A 26,638-nucleotide genomic window follows, 5' to 3' on the forward strand; every position below is an offset into this window, starting at 1 on the left:
CAGGAGGCCTGTTGGCCCATACTAGGCAGGTCCTTTACAATTCATCCCACTAACAAAACATTTGCCCAACCCAATTTTCAATGCCACCCAAGAAATAAGCTCTGATGTGAAAGTCCCACTCAAATCCAACCCCTCCCACTCATGTACTTATCCAACCTAAATTTGAAACTACCCAAAGTCCCAGCCTCAATAACCCAACTAGGTAGACTGTTCCACTCATCTACTACCCTATTTCCAAACCAATACTTTCCTATGTCCTTTCTAAATCTAAACTTATCTAATTTAAATCCATTACTGCGGGTTCTCTCTTGGAGAGATATCCTCAAGACCTTATTAATATCCCCTTTATTAATACCTATCTTCCACTTATACACTTCGATCAGGTCTCCCCTCATTCTTCGTCTAACAAGTGAATGTAACTTAAGAGTCTTCAATCTTTCTTCATAAGGAAGATTTCTAATGCTATGTATTAATTTAGTCATCCTACGCTGAATGTTTTCTTACGACGACGTTTCGGTCCGACTTGGACCATTGACAAAGTCACATTGACTTTGTCAATGGTCCACCTTATCAGTTAGTTCACTGCTATAACATACTATCAATAGATATAATACTCTCAGTGTATCTATCAGAAAATTACTATAAAGAAGTAGTAGCTTTATTTTATCTTCCTCCATTACCATCTATTAGGAATATCTTCCTGGAAATGGACGGAATCAAGAAGGAGACGATTAACCCTTTGACTGTCGCAGGCCCCTTTCTGAAACTGTCATTCTATGTCGCAAAATATATGAAAAAAAATGATTTTTTCTTATGAAAATGTTAGGATTATTTTTCTGAGTGTTTTAAGCCTAAAAAAAAAAAATTTTGCCATCAGTACGTGTACTTACTGAGATATAGAGCCGCAAAGTTTTCAAATTCAAATTCAAAGTTTATTCTCTATAAGGATTACAATGCAGAGTTTACAGAATTTGGTTATTGTGTGGTTTACATGTAGTAAAATAATAATTACAGAGTGTACCACTAGAATGCCTAGCATGGCTAGGTATTTCAGGCAGACTTGGAATAATTCTTAACTTTAAAATATTACAAATTATGAGGTAAGTTGGTATTATGGCTAAGTGACTAAATACTAGTTTGTGAGTTTAGCAATGTGAATGCTTTTGTTTTGGCACAATACATAGTTTCAGTATTGGAGTATCACAGGCCAACTTATGACTAGTTAGGATTCATTATTTTAAGATTGAGATTAATATTTCTGTTTTTGGTCAAATGGGTGAGTGAGTGTAAGTGTGAACCACCAGGTGGTATTCGTGCATTTGTGGTCACAGAGGTGCCTGTGCTAACCTTCCTATGGTGTAGAAATATACCTAGTTGGATGAATCTTATTGTGGCTAGCTGGTCTAGTGGCTAACGCGACGGGCTGGAGTTTTGAGACTCTATGACCGCGGGTTCAATCCCGGCCGGGGGTATGGTTTATTTGCAATCGTGTCATTACGATTTCTTAAGTCATGTTGACGGCAGTGAAGAGACTTGAGCTAGAGTTCGTCACGGCCACGCTAGCTGGAGATTCGTCTGTAAAAACTTGCATTTGTGGTCACAGAGGTGCCTGTGCTAACCTTCCTATGGTGTAGAAATATACCTAGTTGGATGAATCTTATTGTGGCTAGCTGGTCTAGTGGCTAACGCGACGGGCTGGAGTTTTGAGACTCTATGACCGTGGGTTCAATCCCGGCCGGGGGTATGGTTTATTTGCAATCGTGTCATTACGATTTCTTAAGTCATGTTGACGGCAGTGAAGGGACTTGAGCTAGAGTTCGTCACGGCCACGCTAGCTGGAGATTCGTCTGTAAAAACTTGCATTTGTGGTCACAGAGGTGCCTGTGCTAACCTTCCTATGGTGTAGAAATATACCTAGTTGGATGAATCTTATTGTGGCTAGCTGGTCTAGTGGCTAACGCGACGGGCTGGAGTTTTGAGACTCTATGACCGCGGGTTCAATCCCGGCCGGGGTATGGTGTATTCGTGTAATTAGTTGACGGGGTGTATCAGGGAGATAAGATGTTTTCTAATGGTAGTTTTGAAGGTGATGAATGTGTCTGCAGTTCTAGAGTTCTCAGGTAGGGTGTTCCAAATTTTAGGGCCTTTGACATACATTGAATTTTTGTAAAGGTTTAGTAGGACACGGGGAATGTCACAGAGATGTTTGTGTCTGGTGTTATGCCTGTGGGTTCTGTCACAACTATCAAGAAAGTATTTTAGGTCAAGGTTAATATTGGAATTTAAGGTCCTGTAGATGTAGATTGCACAGTAGTAAGTGTGGATGTACTGAACAGGGAGTAAGTTTAGATCTATGAAGAGTGGTGGGGTGTGTTGCCAGGGATGGGATTTAGTGATTATTCTTACTGCAGCTTTTTGTTGGGTTATTATTGGCTTTAGGTGTGTTGCTGCAGTTGATCCCCAAGCACAAATAGCATAGGTGAGGTATGGATAAATAAGTGAGTGGTATAGTAGTTGGCATAAAGTGAGGTGCGTACGGCAACAGTGGCAACTGCCGCCCACCTGGTATTCTTTTATTTACTCTAATTCAAAAGTTTCTTGTATTTTCCAATATTTTTCTTTTCCAAGTAACTTATGTGGCCTGTGAGACGAATGTAAGGTGCATTGTTCAAATATACACTCATTGTTTACAACACAATAACTGAACAAACTTTATCACTATTAGTTTGTGGATACAATTTGTTTACACAAACAAACAATACAAAACAATGTTTATTACTATTGTTCCATAATATATATACATATGTACAGTCACTGAACATGTTCCTAGAACTGCTGCAGCTTGTGGAACTCTTTGAAACATGGGTATATGCAGAGTGGCACTTCACACTCCTCACACATAAAACGAGTGTCTCTGGGTGTTTGTGGTGGGCGTTTTGTGGTATGCATACATACATAACACCTCTTCTGAGCATTTTTCTTGGCAGTAGTAGGAGGCAGTTGTATGGGGTAGTGATTACCAGGCCTGAAACGAGATGGCGTGTGTTGGTAATTTCGTGGGCGCTTGTCTATTGCAGGTGTTGCTCCTTGGTACTTTGCAATTATTTGTCTGATTACTGACAAACAAAATTCACCATATTTTGGTGTTTTGTTGGTCCTCAACTTGTATATGTTATAAGCATTTAGCATGGAGATATCAACAAGATGGAAAAACAGTTTTATATGTCAGTGGAACGCCTTCCAACTGAACAAAAGAAATTAATGGAAAAATAAATAAATAAAGAAATAACTTAGGAAAAATGAGAATAATGATTTTTGAGAATTTTACTTAAAATTTAAATATAATAAAAAAAATTGGCCTTCAGTTCTTTGAGTTGGGCAGGAGTAGGTATGGCCCTGGATAGTTCCTCTGATGTTATTTATGTAGGTTATCCTGGGCAGATGGTAATCCGATGTTCTGGAATCTCCTACCACTTGGATGGAGCACAAGTAGAATAGGTAAGGGCCGGTAGTAGTAGAATAATGTTAATAAGTATTATTAACACACGTCTTGCTCCTTTATCTGGCGTCTATCCTGGAAGACCACGCCAGGAACAGAGCTGGTAAATAAGAGAAAATAAACTGGTTACCCATAGTCATGATAATATAACATTTAAGAATTGAAAAGAATGATAAATGCCAAAATCATTACTGGTAACCAGCAAACAAAATAAAGAAACAAACAGTGATACTCCTGGTAGATCACCCTACCTGATTAGGAGAAGAGTGGAGGTGAAGTGACTCTCCAAACTTCAACCCACACCAGGTAAGGTCAATATTACCAGGAGTAGAAACTAACAAATCGGACACCAGGAACTAGTTTCGCCCCAGCCCGCCAGAGAGGAGGGGGGGTGCACGCGACGTAACTAATGGTTCCTGGTTGCCCGAACAACCTTAACCCCACTTACACCTACTTTTCCCTCACAATACCCCCTTCCAAAACTTATGGACGGAGTCAATAAGTCAACGAACAGAGGGAAAAGAACTATGTACAACCTCGGCTCAGCCAATCTGAGAAGTGGTTTTCCGAGCCAGAAATATAAACGACTTTAAACTTATAGGGCTGAATAGCCAGAGCCCATCTCAAGAGTCTGCTATTTGACCCTTTAAAGTTTTCCAAGTACATCAGTGGCTTGTGATCTGTTTCAAGCACAAAGGGTTTACCGTATAGGTAGTATTTAAATCTACTTATACCCCATACTAAAGCATAACATTCTTTCTCCACAGTGGAATATCTTTCTTCTCTGGGCAGAAGCTTCTTACTGGCGAAAGATACTGGGAAAGGTGTCTCCTCATAATATTGAAGTAGTACAGCCCCGAGTCCAGAATGGGAGGCATCTGTTCGGAGACAAAATATTTTATTAATATCTGGCAATTTTAGGACAGGGGGGTTTGAAAATAACCTCTTAATTTCTTCGAAGCTTTGGATGGCTTCCTCAGAACAACTAAGAGGTTCCTTGACACCCTTTTTCAAATAGTTTGTAAGAACTGAAGTTAAGCTACTTAGATTTGGTACGAAATTTCTATAGAAGTTTACAGATCCAAGGAAACTTCTTACTTAATAACTTTTTGGTAGCAGGGAACGTACTTTCTAAAACAGCTTTGGTCTTATTTGGAAGTGGTGAAAAGTTGTTATCAGAGATAATGAACCCAAGGTATTGTACCTTATGATAGCCAAGAAAGCACTTTTGTGGTTTAACTGTAAGGCCATGAGTTCTTAGTCTTTTCAAAACAAGCGCTAGTGTATTTAGATGGTCTTCCCAGACATTTGTCATGATATAAATATTATCAAAATACACTGATACATTCTTTAGATCAGAAAGAACTATTCTCATAAGCCTAATATACGTGGCACACGTGGTAACCAAGCCGAAAGGCATTGTGCGATATTGCATTAGACCTCTATGAGTAGGGAAAGCAGTGTATGCTTTAGAGTCTGGGTGTAATGGCACTTGATGGTATGCTTGTGAGATGTCTAATTCCGAGAAGAATTTGCAGTCATGGAATTTATACAAGTCATGATCAATTACTGGCATGGGTTCTGCATCCCATTTAGTTATAGTATTCAAATAACGAAAATCTTGTGCCAGTCGGTAAGAATTATCGGGTTTCTTAACCATAACAACTGGTGAACAGAAAGCTGATTTCGAAGGTTCTATGATATTTAAGTTAAATAGTTTGTCAACCTCATTATCAAAAGTTTTCCGTAAGTGAACGGGAACAGGGTAGATTTTCCGCCTTACTGGTTCATGATCCGACAATTCAATCTTGTGTACAATAGTGGTGGTAAGTCCTGGTACCTCTGTGAATACGTCAGAAAATGTGTTTACTAAGGCACTTACTTGAGACTTTTGTTTATTCGACAAGTCGTTGTTAATGTTGACATTTGACTTCTTTGGTGAGGGATCATGCGTTAAGATGTCCAGTAGCTCCTTCGATTCTGTAAAAGACTCGTCATCTATAATACAAACTCTACATTCGTACGAATCACCACTTGTACCCAAGCCGAAAGAAGAAGTATCTTCGTCAAAGGAATTTACGCAAAGATTAACTTCTCTTCGATGGTACCGTTTCAAAATATTGACGTGATACATTCTTTCTCTACCCTTGACATCCAAGATATAATCTACCTTATTGCAGACCTTCACTACTTTATACGGTCCGCGCCAGGTAATTAGCAATTTGTTGGATTTGTCAGGTAGGAGAACTAAAACTTCATCACCAACATTAAACGTACGCTTGGAGCTTTTATGGTCAAAATAGGTCTTGTACGTTTCCATAGACATCTCTAGGTTTTTACCGACCAAATCGGCGGTTTCTTCCAACCTTTCCCTTAGATCTAAAAGAAACTGATAGCTGTTTTGAACCTCAGGTTTGATATCTTTAGACCAAAGTTCATTCAAAATAGATAGTGGTCCACGAGCTTGTCTCCCATAAAGCAATTCAAAAGGGGAATAACCAAGGGAATCACTTGGAATCTCGCGCATTGCGAAAAGAGCACATGGTAAAAATCTATGCCAGTCCGTTGGTTTAAGAATACATAGTTTTTTTAGTATTGACTTTAGGATGGCATGTTGTCGCTCCACTCTTCCGTTACACATCGGATGGTAAGGTGTAGTGAAAAGAGGTTTAACACCCACAAGTTGATAAACGTGTTCCATTAATTCTGAAGTGAATTGTGCCCCTTTATCCGACAGAATTTCACGAAGTATACCTACACGTGAAAAAATAGAAAATAAGGCTTCTGCGACTTCTATGGACGTAATGGATTTTAAGGGTACCGCCTCTGGGAAGCTGGACGCGTAGTCAATCATAGTTAAAATATATTTATGACCTCCTGATGAGCGAGGTGTGATAGGACCAACTATATCTACTGCAACCCTTGCAAAAGGGACTGAGAAAATTGGCATCTTTACCATAGGAACTCTCCTAGTTCTACCCTTCTGCGTGGAAAGTTGACATACGTGACATGATCTGCAGTACTTATAGATGTCAGAGGACATGCTAGGCCAGAAATATAGGTCCTTGATTTTATTATAGGTCTTCCTATGTGAAAAATGGCCAGAGACTGGCAAGTCATGAGAAATCTTTAAAATAGTTTCACGGCAATCCTGCGGAATGACTAACAGGCTTCGACCAACGTCATTGGGCTTGTCCGCAGACACTATAGTCTTGTACAAAAGATCGTGTTTGAACTCAAACTTGTAAGAAAATTTCTTTCTCTGGGTCACCTTGCCATTTAAAGCTAACTTCCGAGATTCCTCTAAGGAAGGACAAGTCTTTTGAAGACCCTCTAAATCTATACGAGACAGCTCGATTGGCTTTCCTTTGGAAAGAACTAATGGGTGGATAGGTTTTACCTTAGACTGAGCTCTGGTAAGGACGTTAATCGAGTCTAGTTGTTGTATAGATTGTGCCACACGTAGTTTTCCACTGGTGTCTGCGTTGTCCAGGTCAAGTGACTGACTTACTAAAGGTGTTACCGGAGTTCTGTAACCATCAGCTCTCTGATTTAGGTTATCCAACTGAATCTCATCTGGAACTATCTGTGAAGAAACAGAGATATTAGGTTCCAACCCTTCCTTGGAAACTCCAAATTCCAAACAGTCCTTCTCAGATGGGAAAGCAGCCCCTTGTATGTTCCCAACCAAAACAGAACACGAGGTTATCGGGGCAACTACGGCATCTACCCATCCTGAGAACCATTTGCACCTAACAAAACATCTGACTGTTGGAAAAGAATCGCTTCTTCCTAAATAGTCAGTTAACTTAGTGGACTTATAACGTGAAGAATCTAGGTTAGGGAAAAGCTTACTTGAGATAACAATACAGGAACATCCAGTGTCTCTAAGAATGGTTGACACATTCATACCATTGACTGTACCTTCACTAAAAGGTGCGTTTATGTTTGATTCAGTGAAACATTTACCGACATTTTCACCTTTTTTTCTAGGACAGTCGGGCCTTCTATGACCCCACTCATTACAGTTGAAACACTTTACTGTGAAGGCCGTGGAATTCTTAGGTACGGAGGGTTTGGATCCCTCAGATTGCTTAGGCACAACAGGCTTATATCTGCTACGCTCTTTAGGGTAGTTATTATGAGCGCACGCATATATATCAGCAGCTTGTGCCATTTCTGCAGCCGTATGAACGTTTTGTTCTTTAATGAATATTCGTAAGTCAGAGTTTACAGAAGAAAGGAATTGATCTCTTACCATCAGGTCTCGTAAAGATTCGAAATCGTGGTCAACCTCAGCACTGTCAATCCACGAATCAAATAATCTGAAAAGTGTTGTTAAGAATTGCATGTAATTTTGATGAGGAGTTATTTTAATGTGTCTAAACTCCGACCTGTAATGATGAGTAGTTTTTTTGAAAGCCTGTAGTATAGCTTTCTTCAGCAGGCTATAACTAGAAATAACATCAGAGGGTAGAGTGGAATAGACGTTTAATGCTGAACCTGACAGTAGTAAGCCAAGCCTAGTAGCCCAAGAATCTACTGGCCAGTCACAGAGAGTAGCAGTACTCTCGAATCTAGTAATATATGCCGCTATGTCATCTTGTTCTGAGAAAGGTGGTATTTGAGGCATCCTAATATTAGGTTCTTGGGAAGGGTATTCCAGTACCCCTTCATCTATTTTCTGCTTAGATAGTTCTATCTTCTTGGCTTCTAATTCCAACCTTGATTGTTCTAACTCAATTTCCTTCATTTTGAAGGCTACCTCTCTTGCCTGAACTCTGTCTTCTCTAGCTATCCTTTCCTGTTCGATTTTATCCTCCCGAGCTAGTCTTTCCTGTTCCTTTTTCTCTTCTCGAGCTAGTCTTTCCTGTTCCTTTTTCTCTTCTCGAGCTAGTCTTTTCTCCTCTCGAGCTAGTCTTTCCTGTTCCTTTTTCTCTTCAATAGCCATTTTAGAAGTAATGTAATTATCAAGGCTTTGTCCAGTAAATCCCATTTCCTTTCCAGCTTTTAACCAGAAATCTAAAGAATCCATCTTGTAAAAAGAAATATTACGCACCCAACTTAAACTGACTTAATTAAAATTAACAGTAACGTCTGTTACAAAAGAGGGACACAGTCCGCACACTTTAAACTTCCCAAAGTAGAAAATGAAATAAATATTTCTCCCTGGAAGAATACACTTGTGGGCTCAATAGCCTTCACTAAGCAAAATACACACGGTTCACACAGGAGGGGTTATTATCAAAGTTCCCCAGGTCCAACAAATAGGTAAACTTCTAAACCGAACCTTAGAACCAAACAACGGTAAGTCAACCAGACTACCAGTAATGACTTGACACCTCAACTAACTCACCCTTTTCTATCTTAAATGTTATACTCACAACCAGTTGAACCATCAGGACGATGTTGCTTCAAGAGTCGGATCCTGGCAAGGTCGCCATTGTCAGTGGAACGCCTTCCAACTGAACAAAAGAAATTAATGGAAAAATAAATAAATAAAGAAATAACTTAGGAAAAATGAGAATAATGATTTTTGAGAATTTTACTTAAAATTTAAATATAATAAAAAAAATTGGCCTTCAGTTCTTTGAGTTGGGCAGGAGTAGGTATGGCCCTGGATAGTTCCTCTGATGTTATTTATGTAGGTTATCCTGGGCAGATGGTAATCCGATGTTCTGGAATCTCCTACCACTTGGATGGAGCACAAGTAGAATAGGTAAGGGCCGGTAGTAGTAGAATAATGTTAATAAGTATTATTAACACACGTCTTGCTCCTTTAACTGGCGTCTATCCTGGAAGACCACGCCAGGAACAGAGCTGGTAAATAAGAGAAAATAAACTGGTTACCCATAGTCATGATAATATAACATTTAAGAATTGAAAAGAATGATAAATGCCAAAATCATTACTGGTAACCAGCAAACAAAATAAAGAAACAAACAGTGATACTCCTGGTAGATCACCCTACCTGATTAGGAGAAGAGTGGAGGTGAAGTGACTCTCCAAACTTCAACCCACACCAGGTAAGGTCAATATTACCAGGAGTAGAAACTAACAAATCGGACACCAGGAACTAGTTTCGCCCCAGCCCGCCAGAGGGGAGGGGGGGTGCACGCGACGTAACTAATGGTTCCTGGTTGCCCGAACAACCTTAACCCCACTTACACCTACTTTTCCCTCACATTATATACCACTTATAACTCTTGCATACACAATCTGCAAACCCAATCTGTATGTCACATTTGTCCACTAAGTGCATATTGAGGTTGTAGTCCATGACAGCTGCAGGCTTTAGAATGGGTTCATTGGTCTCTCTGTTGTGCCTATCACTGTGTGCCATTTCGTTTCGGTGAACTGATGTCAACAATGTGACATCACGTTTGTCATGCCACCGAAATGCCATGATGTCATTGGCAGCAAAGGCTTGCACCTCACCTCTGCGAGTGCCAGCGTTGAACCTTGGCATATGTTTGTGATTACCACGCACTGTGCCACACACGTCTGTCAAGTTCACTAGCAAGAAATCACTGAGTAAGGGGCTTGTGTACCAGTTATCAGTAAATAACATATGCCCCTTACCAAGATATGGTTCCATCATTGTTCTAACCACATCACCAGAGATACCCAATAACTTCATGGTATCTCTCAAAGTATTACTGCCAGTGTACACAATGATATTCAAAACTAGACCACTTCTGCAATCACACAGTACAAATAACTTTATACCAAAGCGTTTCCTCTTGCTTGGTATACATTGCTTGAATGAGAGTCTTCCTTTGAATAAAATCAAGGACTTGTCAATAACAAGCTTCCTGAAGGGATAAAAATACATGCAGCACTTTTGTTTCATGTACATAAACACATTTCTGATCTTATATAACCTGTCGGTTCTGTCAGGCCTGGTTTTGTCTGAAAAGTGTAACATACGTAACAGTATCAGGAAATGAGTGACACCTATAATGTCACTAAAACCTGGAGTTGAAATCAGGCATTCTGTTGCCGAGTATGTGGTGACAGTGTGCTTATACACATGTGGCATAAGCATTATTGTGGCAAAAAACAGGTACATCTCTGCCACAGTTGTGTCCTTCCACTGGTGTAGCCGTGATCTTGGTGAGAGAATTGTATTTGCCATGGTGTATTCATAGTATGTGTTGGTTTCCCTGACAATGATGTCCATCAGGGGTTCATCGAAGAATAACTCAAAGCATTCCAGTTCAATAGCATTGTTCCCAAGTGGACATGATGGCTTTATTCCATTTTGTGTTTCATCAAAGTCATGGGGACTGGGAACAAACTCGTCACCTTCCTGCCAATCCCAGATGCGGTCTGCTGGTGGGTTCTGGATATTGTAACGTGGTTGTGGTTGTGCAGGTTGTGGTTGTGTAGGAGTCAGCAGCGTGGGTAGTAGCATGGCCCGCTGCTGGTGCCACATGGGTCGTGCCACCATCACTCACCACCACTGCCTGCTCCCTCGCTCACATCATTCATACCCATCGTAACAATATCGTCATCTTCACTATGAGGTTGTGGTGTAGGGCCAAGGGATGTGCTCCCAGAGTTTCTCCTTCCCCTTGGAACAGCATATGAAACACTACCAGACCACATGCTACGTCGTACATACTGCCGCTTCACTGGGGAATACAGGAGGGCCCCACTTATACGGCAGGTTAGGTTCCAGGCTACCGCCGTAAAGCGGAAATCGCCGTAAAGTGGAACACCCTTTTTTTCCACTTATAAATGCATACAAACACTAGATAACAAGTTTACACTAACATATATTAAGTTAGCAATAGAACCAGGCATCAAAAAACAATAAAAAGGTACAATACACACATAGTGCACTCATTACTTACCTTAAAATATTTATAGTCTTAATCTAGGGTGAGACAAGTAGTATTTATTGTAAGAAATCAAGTGTGGCATCTATTGTAATAGCCAGGCTACCTCACCAGGCCACCCCACCCACACATACTATTCTATGATATTTAAGCATCCCAGAGCGATAAAATGTATATACAGTTCACTCATTACTTACCTTAAAATATTTGTAGTCTTAATGTAGGGTCAGGAGTAAGTAAATGAGATAAAACGAATAAATGAGAGAGAGAAAGAATGAGTACATGAGAGGTGACAGGCGCAGAGTTATGTAAACAAACCAGGCTCCCACATCTTATATTTATGTTTATTTATTCTATTGTGGGGTGTATTTATCATCTTTTTATGTTATGTATCGTGTTTATTATATAATTTTGAAAAAAATATCATGGATGGATTAATGAAAATGTGTATATTACCGTAATATACGACATTTAATGAGACTCGGTGACTATTGTTATTATCACCACTTGTGGAAGTCGTCTGCTACCACAGCTCACATTTATGTTTATTTATTCTACTGTGGGGTGTATTTATCTTATTTATATGTTATGCATCGTGTTTATTATATAATTTTGAAAAAAATATCATGGATGGATTAATGAAAATGTGTATATTACCGTAATATACGACATTTAATGAGACTCGGTGACTATTGTTATTATGGCGTCACTTGTGGAAGTCGTCTGCTCACATCTCACATTTATGTTTATTTATTCTACTGTGGGGTGTTTATTTAGGTACAGGTATACATAAGTATAATTATCAGAGTATATATAAAATATGAAATAACTTTTAAAAACATTTGAAATTTTGGAGTTTCCAGACAAAATGGAGAGACTTAGTGCTTACTGAGCTCATGGAGAATGTAAACAAACAGGGTGGGGCACGGTGACCGTATTAGAAAGTCAGGTGGGGGGAGCCGTATAGTGAGTTTTGGTCATAATTTGAAATGTCCGTATTAGCGGAACGCCGTAAAGCGGAACGCCGTAAAGCGGGGCCCTCCTGTATTCACCCTCACTGTCACAACTAGAACTGCTTTCAATAGCCTTGAAATCACTATCACTATCACATTCACTGCTAACATCTGGGTGTTGTACACGACCAAATAGTTTCCTCTTTCGTCCTGGTACAGGTGAACGTGAACGTGAACAAGCCGGCACAGCACCAGAGGTGGAAGGTTGTGGGTCATCTGGGTTTTCATCACTAATTACATTATCCTGGGCACTTTTTTCGGTCACACTCACTTCAAAACCCTGGAATTCACTGTCACTGACGTTTTCATCGCTGTTAGAGCTATCACTTGGGAACAAAAGACCTCCAATCCGCTGAGGAGTGAAGTACTTCTTACTGTGAGGCATGGTGAAAATGGACTACCAAGATGGCGTTCCCACAATGCACCGCTGAGTCCCAGATTTTTTCACAGAGTGCACACCCACCACTGAGACCCATTCTCTCTCATGTAGGCCTACCAGGCCTTTCCCGCTTGATTTGAAGCAGCCAGAATTTATGCGTATAAACAAAAGATTATGCGGATAACAAAAAGATTAGGTGATGAAAGATTGAATATCAGATTGGAGGGAGAGAGTATGGAGGAGGTGAATGTATTCAGATATTTGGGAGTGGACGTGTCAGCGGATGGGTCTATGAAAGATGAGGTGAATCATAGAATTGATGAGGGAAAAAGAGTGAGTGGTGCACTTAGGAGTCTGTGGAGACAAAGAACTTTGTCCTTGGAGGCAAAGAGGGGAATGTATGAGAGTATAGTTTTACCAACGCTCTTATATGGGTGTGAAGCATGGGTGATGAATGTTGCAGCGAGGAGAAGGCTGGAGGCAGTGGAGATGTCATGTCTGAGGGCAATGTGTGGTGTGAATATAATGCAGAGAATTCGTAGTTTGGAAGTTAGGAGGAGGTGCGGGATTACCAAAACTGTTGTCCAGAGGGCTGAGGAAGGGTTGTTGAGGTGGTTCGGACATGTAGAGAGAATGGAGCGAAACAGAATGACTTCAAGAGTGTATCAGTCTGTAGTGGAAGGAAGGCGGGGTAGGGGTCGGCCTAGGAAAGGTTGGAGGGAGGGGGTAAAGGAGGTTTTGTGTGCGAGGGGCTTGGACTTCCAGCAGGTATGCGTGAGCGTGTTTGATAGGAGCGAATGGAGACAAATGGTTTTTAATACTTGACGTGCTGTTGGAGTGTGAGCAAAGTAACATTTATGAAGGGGTTCAGGGAAACCGGCAGGCCGGACTTGAGTCCTGGAGATGGGAAGTACAGTGCCTGCACTCTGAAGGAGGGGTGTTAATGTTGCAGTTTAAAAACTGTAGTGTAAAGCACCCTTCTGGCAAGACAGTGATGGAGTGAGTGATGGTGAAAGTTTTTCTTTTTCGGGCCACCCTGCCTTGGTGGGAATCGGCCAGTGTGATAATAAAATAAAATAAAAAAAAATACGTCAGAAACAGTGGCGTGTAAGACGTATTTATACGGCGTAAACAAAGGGTTAATACAAATATAAGTAGAATCCCCTTCTCATGAAGGGTTCTACTTATAATTGTATTAATCGTAATGTACAGTGCTCAATGTTATTATTCTGTTATAGTATACATGAGCTCACTCACACAGTTATACTCAATGCACCACTTTACATACGCGCTCTGCATATATATTGCACGAAATTTTTTAATTTGCTAAAACCTCCCTCCTTATAATTTTTTTTTTTTTTCAAATTTCCTAAACCAACGCTATTTTTTCTCTTTTAATTCACTAAGAATACCTAAATAGGTGCAGTATCTTTATAGATACTTATACACTTCTCTCCTTACTATCATTTTCTGAACATGTACTCCCTTCTTACACTATATGTAAATTGGAATCGCACCAATCTTTGAAAGATCAAAACTTTTTGTGCCCTTTACACTTCTACATATGTCAATATAAAGATAAGCTAAATCTAAGCTAATGGGCTCATACCTCATTTATGAGAGTAATCTCTCTTTATAATTTTATTCTCACCTTATAAAATCATTTTTATACTTTCACTTATTTCAGGAACCCTCCTTTCTATCTCCTCCTCATTATGATTCTCCGCTTGAATTGGTCTTGAACTTAATCTTAATATCATTCATCCCTCTAATTTCATCAAAAGAAAATCAATTACCATCTGAAGCCTCCTTAAAATACTTTCTGATTCAAGCCCTCAACCTTAACATTCTTCGTGCCTAGGTTTTCACTCTCCTTTATCTCCTTAGCTTTACTCCTCAAATTAGGAGCAGCTCCCTTCCATTTTTGGTTCCCTCAAGTTATAGGTCTTAATTGAACCCAAGTTATTATTCTCATAACAATCCAAAAACTTGCACCTATATTTTTAATTTCCTACCTATCCATAGGACCTTACACACACAGGCTTCTTTTCTTTGGAGCAATATCCTCCGCTGTTGTGGGAGCTCTTGGCAGAATCAATCAAACTTCTCTTCGAAAAATTCTAGCTTACTGATCTATCAATCAAATATCCTGGATACTTTTTGCTATACCCATGAATGAAACCTCCTGAATAATCTACTTTTTGATATATGCTCTAATCTCAACCTCAGTGGCCCTCTTCTTCTCATCAACCCAAACATACTTCTTTTCCCACCTAATGAACTCCAATCAATTACCTCTCCCTAAAATTATCTCAATAATAAACCTTTACTCCTTGGGAGGGATGCCCCCATTCTCGGGTTTCATTCCCAAATGAATCATTATTCAAGAGATAATTTTAACGTCCACTTTCTTTCCGCTTCTAATCCTACTCCACTCCTCACTAGTAACTCTTTACTCTTACATTCAACTTACTTTATCCTCTATTTCAATCTCCTATACCCAAATAAAATGAAATACCTCCTATAAAAACCTCAAAAATTTTTCGGCTCCTTTGTGATCTTCAGTTAATTTATTTGGTCTTTTTATCCCATCAGTACTTTTAGTTATCTACGATTTTAAGTTAGCTCAAACTAACATCCTTCAAAGCTGTCAAGTAGAATCTTTTAAATCTTACCTTTAACTGATAAGAAAGTCTTCACCAGGAGACACCTCAGGATTGGGGATAGTGACAATCAAAGGGTTAAACAACACAAAAAAAATAATACACCTATATCAAAATTTACTAAACCTAACTCATATGGAATGATCCTTCACAAAATCAAAGCAATAAACAAACCAAATACAGTGGACCCCCGCATAGCGACCTTAATCCGTGCAAGAGGGCTGGTTGTTATGCGAAATGTTCGGTATGCGAATGAATTTTCCCCATAAGAAATAATGGAAATCAAATTAATCCGTGCAAGACACCCAAAAGTATGAAAAAAAATTTTTTTACCACATGAAATGTTAATTTTAATACACACAAACTGAAAAAGGCATGCACAATTACATGACACTTACTTTTATTGAAGATCTGGTGATGATTGATGGGATGGGAGGAGGAGAGAGAGTGTGTTAGTGTTTAGAAGGGGAATCCCCTTCCATTAAGACTTGAGGTGTCGAGTCCTTTTCTGGGGTTACTTCCCTTCTTCTTTTAATGCCACTAGGACCAGCTTCAGAGTCACTGGACTTCTTTTGCACAACATATCTGTCCATAGTGGCCTGTACCTCTCGTTCCTTTATGACTTCCCTAAAGTGTTTCACAACATTGTCAGTGTAATAGTCACCAGCACGGCTTGCAATAGCTGTGTGAGGGTGATTTTCATCCATGAAGGTTTGCACTTCAAGCCACTTTGCACAGATTTCCTTAATCTTTGTAGTAGGCAACTTCTTCAATTTCTCTCTCCCCTCCTCTGAACCAGTTTCCTCAGGTCTGACCTCTTGCTGTTGAAGTTGATCTATCAGCTCATCAGTGGTTAGTTCTTCATTGTCCTCCTCCACCAACTCTTCCACATCCTCCCCACTAACCTCCAACCCCAAGGACTTTCCCAATGCCACAATGGATTCCTCAACTGGCATAATCCTCTCAGGGTTAGCCTCAAACCCTTCAAAATCCCTTTTGTCTACACATTCTGGCCACAGTTTCTTCCAAGCAGAGTTCAAGGTCTTCTTAGTCACTCCCTCCCAAGCCTTACCTATAAGGTTTACACAATTGAGGATATTAAAGTGATCTCTCCAAAAGTCTCTTAGAGTCAGTTGAGTTTCTGAGGTCACTACAAAGCACCTTTCAAACATAGCTTTTGTGTACAGTTTTTTGAAGTTTGCAATAACCTGCTGGTCCATGGGCTGCAGGAGAGGAGTGGTATTAGGAGGCAAAAACTTCACCTTAATGAATTTCATGTCCCCATAAAGTCGCTCTGCCACGTCTGTAAGATGACCAGGGGCATTGTCTAACACCAGGAGGCACTTACCTGGAGTTTACCTCGAGAGAGTTTCGGGGGTGAACGCCCCCGCGGCCCGGTCTGTGACCAGGCCTCCTGGTGGATCAGCGCCTGATCAACCAGGCTGTTGCTGCTGGCTGCACGCAAACCAACGTACGAGCCACAGCCCGGCTGATCAGGAACTGACTTTAGGTGCTTGTCCAGTGCCAGCTTGAAGACTGCCAGGGGTCTGTTGGTAATCCCCCTTATGTGTGCTGGGAGGCAGTTGAACAGTCTCGGGCCCCTGACACTTATTGTATGGTCTCTTAACGTGCTAGTGACACCCCTGCTTTTCATTGGGGGGATGGTGCATCGTCTGCCAAGTCTTTTGCTTTCGTAGTGAGTGATTTTCGTGTGCAAGTTCGGTACTAGTCCCTCTAGGATTTTCCAGGTGTATATAATCATGTATCTCTCCCTCCTGCGTTCCAGGGAATACAGGTTTAGAAACCTCAAGCGCTCCCAGTAATTGAGGTGTTTTATCTCCGTTACTTAAGTTCTAATTTCTTTTCAGTTAGGTAATCTTTCACATTGGGGGCAAATGCATGGTGTAACCAGTCATAGAAAAAGTCCCTAGTGACCCATGCCTTACTGTTTGCCCTCCACAGCACACACAAATTCTCCTTGAGGACATTCTTTTGCCTGAACGGTCTGGGAGTTTCAGAGTGATACACTAATAAAGGCTTCACTTTGCAATCACCAGTAGCATTGGAACACATCAACAAAGTAAGCCTGTCTTTCATAGGCTTATGTCCTGGGAGTGCCTTTTCCTCCTGAGTAATGTAGGTCCTGCTTGGCATTTTCTTCCAAAACAGGCCTGTTTCATCACAATTAAACACTTGTTCAGGTTTCAGTCCTTCACTGTCTATGTACTCCTTGAATTCCTGCACATATTTTTCAGCTGCTTTGTGGTCCGAACTGGCAGCCTCACCATGCCTTATCACACTATGTATCACTATGTATGCCACTACGCTTCTTAAATCTCTCAAACCAACCTTTGCTGGCCTTAAATTCACTCACATCATCACTAGTTGCAGGCATTTTTTTAATTAAATCCTCATGCAACTTCCTAGCCTTTTCGCTTATGATCGCTTGAGAGACGCTATCTCCTGCTAGCTGTTTTTCATTTATCCACACCAATAAGAGTCTCTCAACATCTTCCATCACTTGCGATCTCTGTTTCGAAAACACAGTTAAACCTTTGGCAAGAACAGCTTCCTTGATTGCCTTTCTGTTGCCCACAATAGTAGAGATGGTTGATTTGGGTTTCTTGTACAACCTGACCAGGTCGGTGACACGCACTCCACTTTCATACTTATCAATGATCTCTTTCTTCATCTCTATTGGAATTCTCACCCTTATTGCTGTAGGGTTGGAACTAGAAGCTTTCTTGGGGCCCATGGTCACTTATTTTCCAGATAAAGCACCGAAAACACTGTAATAATACGAAATATTCTGACTGTATGCTTGGATGTTACCGCGGAGGCTGGCTGGTAAACAATGCCACCGGCGGAACATATGAGGCTGGCTCAGGCCGCACATTGGACGCGTCTCGGACGAAGGGCGGTGAGCGGGTTTTTGGGCGGTATGCGAGGCAAAATTTTTGCGATCAAAGCGACCGGTATGCGGATTGTACGGTATGCGATGCGTACGGTATGCGGGGGTCCACTGTACAGTGGACCCTCACCTAACAATATTAATTAGTACCCGAGAACGAATATCGTTAGGCGAGTTTTTTAGCGTTAGCCAAGGCAAAATGTTAGCGTTAAAATGTATTGTTAGGCGAATTTAAGGTTATGCGATGCGTTCATTAGGCGAGGGTCCACTATACTGGTGATAAATAATAAGGTAAAAAATTAGACATTAAAGGCGAGTTTTGCTCTTTCAAAAATAACTTTACAGCATCTGAAAAAGGTTGAAGCAACCCCAGAACACCTAATTTATTTGGCCCCTTCCGAATCTGAATATATCCTAAAATCTTCCGTTCAAGAAGAGTCACAAACGCCACCCCAACCGATACACACACCATCAACATTAAATACCTTACAACTATAACAATCATAGTACTAACCACCTAATACTTTTACTTATAGAGTATTTCCTATATAATTAAATTCTAAATTTAACGCATATTTTCTGCCAAAGTAAATTTTAATTCTAGGTACACCTTCCAGTACACCTACTATGTTACGACTTATTCCACCTTAAATGGAAGTGATGGGCGATATGTACATATTTTAGTTCTCACATCATACTAACTTACTAAATTATATCTTACAATTAAATCCTCCTTCACAGTAATTATTCAATCACCAATAAGTATAAATAAATTTTATTGTAACCCATTTCTTCTTACCCATAAACTGCACCTTGATCTAATATACTTTAACTCCCTAAATCTCAATAACTTCCTCAACAAAGGTTATCAAATCATGATGGTATACAAACTGTTAAACAAGAATAAGTAAGATCCTTCGTGTTGTATGGTTTACAGATCAGGTTCCTCTAACAAGACTAAAATACCGCCAAATTCTTTGAATTTAAAGCCCATAACTACTAATATTCAAGTTTTAATGTTTTTCTTCTAAGTATAACAGGGTATGTAATCCTGGTTTATACCTTAATTTTCAGGCCTTTTTCCCTTTAAAATTCAACTTCTATTTATCCCCAATAGATTAATTCCACCTTTTATTGTTATAAATTTCAGTTGAACCTCTAAATTTAAGAATAACCTAAACCAAAATATTTTCACTTGGCTTTTAAGTCTAACCGCGATTGCTGGCACAAAATTTAACCAAACCTCTTATAATTTACTAAATCAAACTTTAATTTAATATTTAATTTTCCATACTGCGAATTAACAAAAATCTTTGTCCTATTATAAATTATCTTTAATTTTTTACTCCTACCCACTAAAATATGCATGTACATTAACTATAAAATAAAAATCCAAGCAAGAATCAAACTTTGATACTGAAGGCTGTCACTTAAATCAATGAGTTCCACCAAATTCCATATTCAACCCTCTAAGAACTCTACTTTTAATCACGACCTTAACAACCTGCAACTTCCCCACTTGTTCTAGCCCTCATTATGAGTTGTTCTAGCCCTCATTATGAGTTGTTCTAGCCCTCATTATGAGTTGTTCTAGCCCTCATTATGAGTTGTTCTAGCCCTCATTATGAGTTGTTCTAGCCCTCATTATGAGTTGTTCTAGACCTCATTATGAGTTGTTCTAGCCCTCATTATGAGTTGTTCTAGCCCTCATTATGAGTTGTTCTAGCCCTCATTATGAGTTGTTCTAGCCCTCATTATGAGTTGTTCTAGCCCTCATTATGAGTTGTTCTAGCCCTCATTATGAGTTGTTCTAGACCTCATTATGAGTTGTTCTAGCCCTCATTATGAGTTGTTCTAGCCCTCATTATGAGTTGTTCTAGACCTCATTATGAGTTGTTCTAGCCCTCATTATGAGTTGTTCTAGCCCTCATTATGAGTTGTTCTAGCCCTCATTATGAGTTGTTCTAGACCTCATTATGAGTTGTTCTAGACCTCATTATGAGTTGTTCTAGCCCTCATTATGAGTTGTTCTAGACCTCATTATGAGTTGTTCTAGCCCTCATTATGAGTTGTTCTAGACCTCATTATGAGTTGTTCTAGCCCTCATTATGAGTTGTTCTAGACCTCATTATGAGTTGTTCTAGCCCTCATTATGAGTTGTTCTAGCCTTCATTATGAGTTGTTCTAGCCCTCATTATGAGTTGTTCTAGCCCTCATTATGAGTTGCTCTAGCCCTCATTATGAGTTGTTCTAGCCCTCATTATGAGTTGTTCTAGACCTCATTATGAGTTGTTCTAGCCCTCATTATGAGTTGTTCTAGCCCTCATTATGAGTTGTTCTAGACCTCATTATGAGTTGTTCTAGCCCTCATTATGAGTTGTTCTAGACCTCATTATGAGTTGTTCTAGCCCTCATTATGAGTTGTTCTAGACCTCATTATGAGTTGTTCTAGCCCTCATTATGAGTTGTTCTAGCCCTCATTATGAGTTGTTCTAGCCCTCATTATGAGTTGTTCTAGCCCTCATTATGAGTTGTTCTAGCCCTCATTATGAGTTGTTCTAGCCCTCATTATGAGTTGTTCTAGCCCTCATTATGAGTTGTTCTAGCCCTCATTATGAGTTGTTCTAGCCCTCATTATGAGTGTGCTGCCTGATAAAACAACAGTTTGATAGAACTGCTCATGTAGCACTACTACCCACACTATTAAATTTAATCTTTTTCTAAGCTTTAGTAATTTCTACATCTTCAAATTTGCAATTTGACGGCTTTTTTCCACTATAAAGCCTAAACGCAACGATAGTTTTTTCAACAAATCATCAAGATATTGGTATATTATACTTTGTTTTTGGAGCCTGATCCGGCATAGTAGGTACCTCCTTAAGACTGATTATCCGAGCTGAACTAGGTCAGCCGGGGAGATTAATTGGAGATGGCCAAATCTATAATGTGATTGTTACGGCCCATGCCTTTGTAATAATCTTTTTTATAGTTATACCTATTATAATTGGAGGGTTCAGAAACTGATTAGTTCCACTTATACTCGGAGCACCTGATATAGCCTTCCCTCGAATAAATAACATAAGATTCTGACTTCTACCATTCTCTCTCACCCTTCTTCTAACAAGAGGAATAGTAGAAAGAGGTGTAGGAACTGGATGAACAGTCTACCCACCTCTAGCAGCATCAATTGCCCATGCTGGGGCATCAGTCGACCTAGGAATCTTCTCTCTTCACTTAGCTGGTGTTTTCTCAATTTTAGGAGCCGTAAACTTCATAACTACAGCAATCAACTTATGAACAAGAGGAATAACCATAGACCGAATACCTTTGTTTGTTTGATCAGTTTTTATTGCCGCTGTTCTTCTTCTTCTTCTATCCCTCCCAGTGTTAGCAGGAGCAATCACTATGCTCCTTATAGATCGAAACTTAAACACTACCTTCTTTGACCCTGCTGGAGGAGGTGATCCAATTCTTTACCAGCACCTATTTTGATTTTTGGGGCACCCGGAAGTCTACATTCTAATTCTCCCAGCCTTCGGCATAGTATTCCATATTGTCACACAAGAATCAGGCAAAAAAGAAGCATTCGGAACATTGGGTATAATTTATGCCATAACGGCAATTGGGATCCTAGGCTTCCTAGTGTGAGCACACCACATATTCACTGTTGGTACAAATGTTGATACTCGAGCATACTTCACATCAGCATCCATAATTATTGCCATTCCAACAGGAATTAAAATCTTCAGATGATTAAGAACTCTTCAAGGTTCTCAATTCTCCTACACACCTTCTCTTCTATGAACCCTGGGATTTATTTTCTTATTTACAGTGGGCAGTTTGATAGGAGTTATCTTAGCAAATTCCTCAATCAACATTATTTTCCATGACACTTACTATGTTGTAGCTCACTTCCACTATGTCCTATCCATAGGAGCTGCATTTGGAATCTTTGGAGGAATTGTTCACTGATTTCCTTTATTTACTGGATTTTCACTGAACCCTTCATGGTTAAAACCCCATTTTTTCACTATATTTTTGGGAGTCAGCTTAACTTTTTTCCCACAACATTTTGTAGGACTAAATGGTATACCACGATGATACTCAGATTACCCCGATGCCTATACAGTGGACCCCCGGTTTACGATATTATTTCATTCCAGAAGTATGTTCAGGTGCCATTACTGAACGAATTTGTTCCCATAAGGAATATTGTGAATTAGATTAGTCCATTTCAGACCCCAAACATACACGTACAAACGCACTTACATAAATACACTTACATAATCAGTCGCATTGGGAGCTAATCGTAAAGCGGGGGTCCACTGTACTTCATGAAATATCGTTTCATCAATCAGATCACTCATTTCCTTAGTAGCCGTGCTTTGATTCATAATTATTATTTGAGAAGCTTTTGTATCAAAACGTGATATTACCTCACCAGCCTTCCTACCCTCATCAATTGAGTGACAACACCCTCATCCTCCCGCAGATCATAGATATGCAGAAATTCCTCTAATTTCTAATTATCTAAAATGACAGACAGATGTATAGGATTTAAGCTCCTACCAGGAAGGATTCCCTTCTTTTAGAAATGCCAACATGAGGATGTTTAGGACTTCAAGATAGAGCCTCCCCGCTAACAGAACAATTAATATAGTACTTCCACGATCATGCAATATTTATTCTCATTGTCATCACCACTAATATTAGTAGGCTACATTTGAATTAATTCAGCTTTAAACTCATTTATTAACTGATTTTTACTTGAAAATCAAGAAATCGAAATTATCTGAACAATCCTACCTGCCATTATCCTAATCTTCATTGCTATACCCTCACTCCGGCTATTTTACCTTCTAGACGAAACTAATAACTCAAGAATCACAATTAAGACTATTGGTCATCAATGGTATTGATCTTATGAGTACTCAGATTTCCTAAATATCGAATTTGACTCTTACATAACATCTTTGATAGAGATTTAAATTCAAACTTCCGTCTTTTAGATGTTGACAATCGAGTCCCAATTCCATTTAACCCTTTGAGGGTTTCGGACGTACTAATATGTCTTACGCGCAGGGGTTTTTGACGTACTAGTATGCACAAATTCTAGCTCCGCAAATCTCGCGGGAAAAGGCTGGTAGGCCTACATGTGAGAGAATGGGTCTGTGTGGTCGGTGTGCATGGTAGAAAAAAAATCTGGGACCCAGTGGTGCATTGGGAACGCCATCTTAGTAAACAATATCCACCATGCCTCGCGGTAAGAAGCTCCTCACTCCTTGGCGAATTGGGACACTTTTGTTCCCCAGTGACAGTTCTAATACAGATGGAAGTGCCAGTGAAGATGAGTTTCAAGGTTTTGGTGAGGTTTTGAACAAAAATAATGATCATAATATCGGTAATAGTAAGGAAAACCCAGACGATCCTCAGCCTTCCACCTCTGGTGCTGGGCCGTCTTGTTCACGTTCAGTTGTACCAGAATCCAAGAGGAAACTTCTATTTTCCCAAATCCCAGACTCAGATGAGAGCATGGGTGATGATAGTGATAGTGAATATGAACTACAAGCTCTTCAAACTAGTTCCAGTAGTGATAGTGAAGTGCAATATTCCCCAGTGAAGCGTCAGTATATACGACAATATATGCGCTCTGGTAGTGTGCCATATGCTATTCCAAGGGGAAGGAGTGCATCTCGGAGTACATCCCATGGCTGTACAACAGGAACAGACAGTGAAAATGACGATGATACTGTTGCAATTGGGATGGAAAATGTGCATGGTGGTAGCGGTGCCGGCGGTGAGGCACCAGCAGTGGGCCATGCTGCCACCCACGCTGCCACCCACGCCGCTGCCTCAGCTAATCTACAACAAAGGCCACCATCCCCCACCCACCCACCACACCAGCCTCCACAACCACAACCTCCACAACCACAACCACCTGTCATTGTCCAGTACCCACCAGCAGACCGCACCTGGGATTGGCAGGAAGCTGTCAATTTTGTTCCAAATGCCCACCAGTTTGATGACAGCCAAAGTGGAATACGGCCATCTTGTACACTTGGGAACAATGCCACTGAACTGGAATGTTTCAAGTTATTCTTTGACGAACCACTGATGGAAAGTATTGTCATGGAAAGCAACACATACTACGAGTACACCATGGCAAACACATTACTTTCACCAAAATCACGTCTACACCAGTGGAAGGAGGCAACTGTGGCTGAGATGTATCTTTTCTTTGCCACAATAATGCTTATGCCACATGTGTATAAGCACAAAGTGAAATCATACTGGTCAACAGACCACCTGATTGCAACCCCAGGTTTCAGTGATATAATGCCAGTGAATCAATTTGTGCTAATGTTACGTATGCTTCACTTCTCAGACAAAACCAGGCCTGACAGAAACGACAGGTTATATAAGATTAGGAATGTGTTTGTGTATCTGAAAGAGAAATTCAGTACACATTTTTATCCCTTCAGGAAGCTTGTAATTGACGAGTCTTTGATTCTGTTCAAAGGAAGACTTTCTTTCATGCAGTACATACCAAGCAAGAGGAAACGCTTTGGTATAAAGTTGTTTGTACTTTGTGATTGTTACAGTGGTCTGGTATTGGATATTATTGTGTACACTGGAAGTTATACATTGCAAAATACCAGGAAGTTATTGGGCATCTCAGATGATGTGGTTAGAACAATGATAGAACCATACCTTGGTAAGGGGCACATATTATATACAGATAACTGGTACACAAGCCCCTCACTCAGTGATTTTTTGCGAGTGAACATGACAGATGTGTGTGGCACAGTGCGTGCAAATCGGAAACATATGCCCAGGTTTGACGCTGGCACTCGTATAGGTGAGGTGCAGGCGTTTGCTGCCAATGACATCATGGCATTTCGGTGGCATGACAAACGAGATGTCAATGGCAGACAGTGGCAGGCAGTATAGAGAGCAATGAACCCATTCTAAAACCTGCAGCTGTGATTGATTACACCTTCAACATGCGTTCAGTGGACAAATGTGACATGCAGATTGGGTTTGCTGATTGTGTTTGCAAGAGTTATAAGTGGTACATAAAACTCTTTTTCCATCTTCTGGACATTTCCATGCTCAATGCTTATAATATGTATAAGATGAGGACCAGAAACAAACCACAGTACGGCGAATTCTGTTTGTCTGTCATCAGACAAATAGTATTCAAGTACCAAGGAACAGCACCTGCAATTGACCGCCCACCAAATTATCAACAACTACCTGCTCGTCTGAAGCATGGTGATCACTTCCTGGTAAAACTGCCTGCTACTGCTTTCAAGAAAAAGGCTCAGAAGAGGTGTTACGTCTGTTCACATACAAAAAAACGCCCACAACAACGCAGAGACACTCGTTTTATGTGTGAGGAGTGTAAAACACCACTGTGCATGACACCATGTTTCAAAGACTTCCACAGGCTGCAGAACTTCTAGAAACATGTCCTGTGACTGTATATGTGTATATAAAATATAGAAAAATAGTAATAAACAACATTTCATATCGTTTGTTTGTGTAAATATTTTCTATAAACAAAATAATGACAACAGTGTTTACGCCCTTATTGTGTAGTATTGAAAAAGAAATAACTTACAAAATACTGATCATGTTGGCCTCAGAGGCCATAAAAGTTACTCAGAAAAAGAAAAATTGAAAAATAATTGAAAATAGTACATAAAAAAGTAAATAGAAAAATACCGGGTGACGGCAGTCAGTGATGTTACCAGATGTTGTTGAATTTTGGCAGACTTCACGCCTCCATATCTCGGTAAGTATTGATGGTAAAATTTTTTTTGTTTAGCCTATAATGTTTAGAAAAAAAAACTATTTTTTCATAAGAAAAAATAATTTTTTTTTTTTAAATTTGGCCGACCCTGAGAACGAGTTTCGGAGAGGGCCTGTCGACCCTCAAAGGGTTAATACTCAAGTTCACCTTATTATCTCAGCGGCGGATGTGATCCACTCCTGAACAATTCCATCTCTAGGAGTAAAAGCTGATGCCATCCCAGGTCGACTTAATCAAATTAGATTTTTAGTAAACCGACCATGTTTATTCTATGGTAAGTGTTCAGAAATTTGTGGGGCCAATCACAGATACAGTGGACCCCCGGTTAACGATTTTAATCCGTGCAAGAGGGGTAATTGTTATGCGAAATAATCGCTATGTGAATGAATTTTCCCCATAAGAAATAATGGAAATAAAATTAATCCGTGCAAGACACCCAAAAGTATGAAAAAAAATTTTTTTTACCACATGAAATGTTAATTTTAATACACACAAACTGAAAAAGGCATGCAC

At 40.0% G+C, this 26,638-nt stretch overlaps 1 protein-coding gene across 1 annotated transcript in view; it reads right to left on the reverse strand.

Annotated features, from left to right (window-relative positions):
- Nucleotides 1-3,309: 3,309 nt before the first annotated feature.
- Nucleotides 3,310-26,638, reverse strand: part of LOC138854416 (uncharacterized) — a 43,430-nt gene continuing 20,101 nt past the window's right edge. Inside the window, exon 6 of the mRNA XM_070097513.1 lies at nucleotides 3,310-9,319. Coding sequence (XP_069953614.1) covers nucleotides 4,563-8,534 — 3,972 coding nt within the window. The 5' untranslated portion in view covers nucleotides 8,535-9,319 and the 3' untranslated portion in view covers nucleotides 3,310-4,562. The remainder of the gene's footprint in view (nucleotides 9,320-26,638) is intronic.

This window comes from Cherax quadricarinatus, chromosome 4, assembly GCF_038502225.1.
Source record: "Cherax quadricarinatus isolate ZL_2023a chromosome 4, ASM3850222v1, whole genome shotgun sequence".
Lineage (NCBI taxonomy): Eukaryota > Metazoa > Arthropoda > Malacostraca > Decapoda > Parastacidae > Cherax > Cherax quadricarinatus.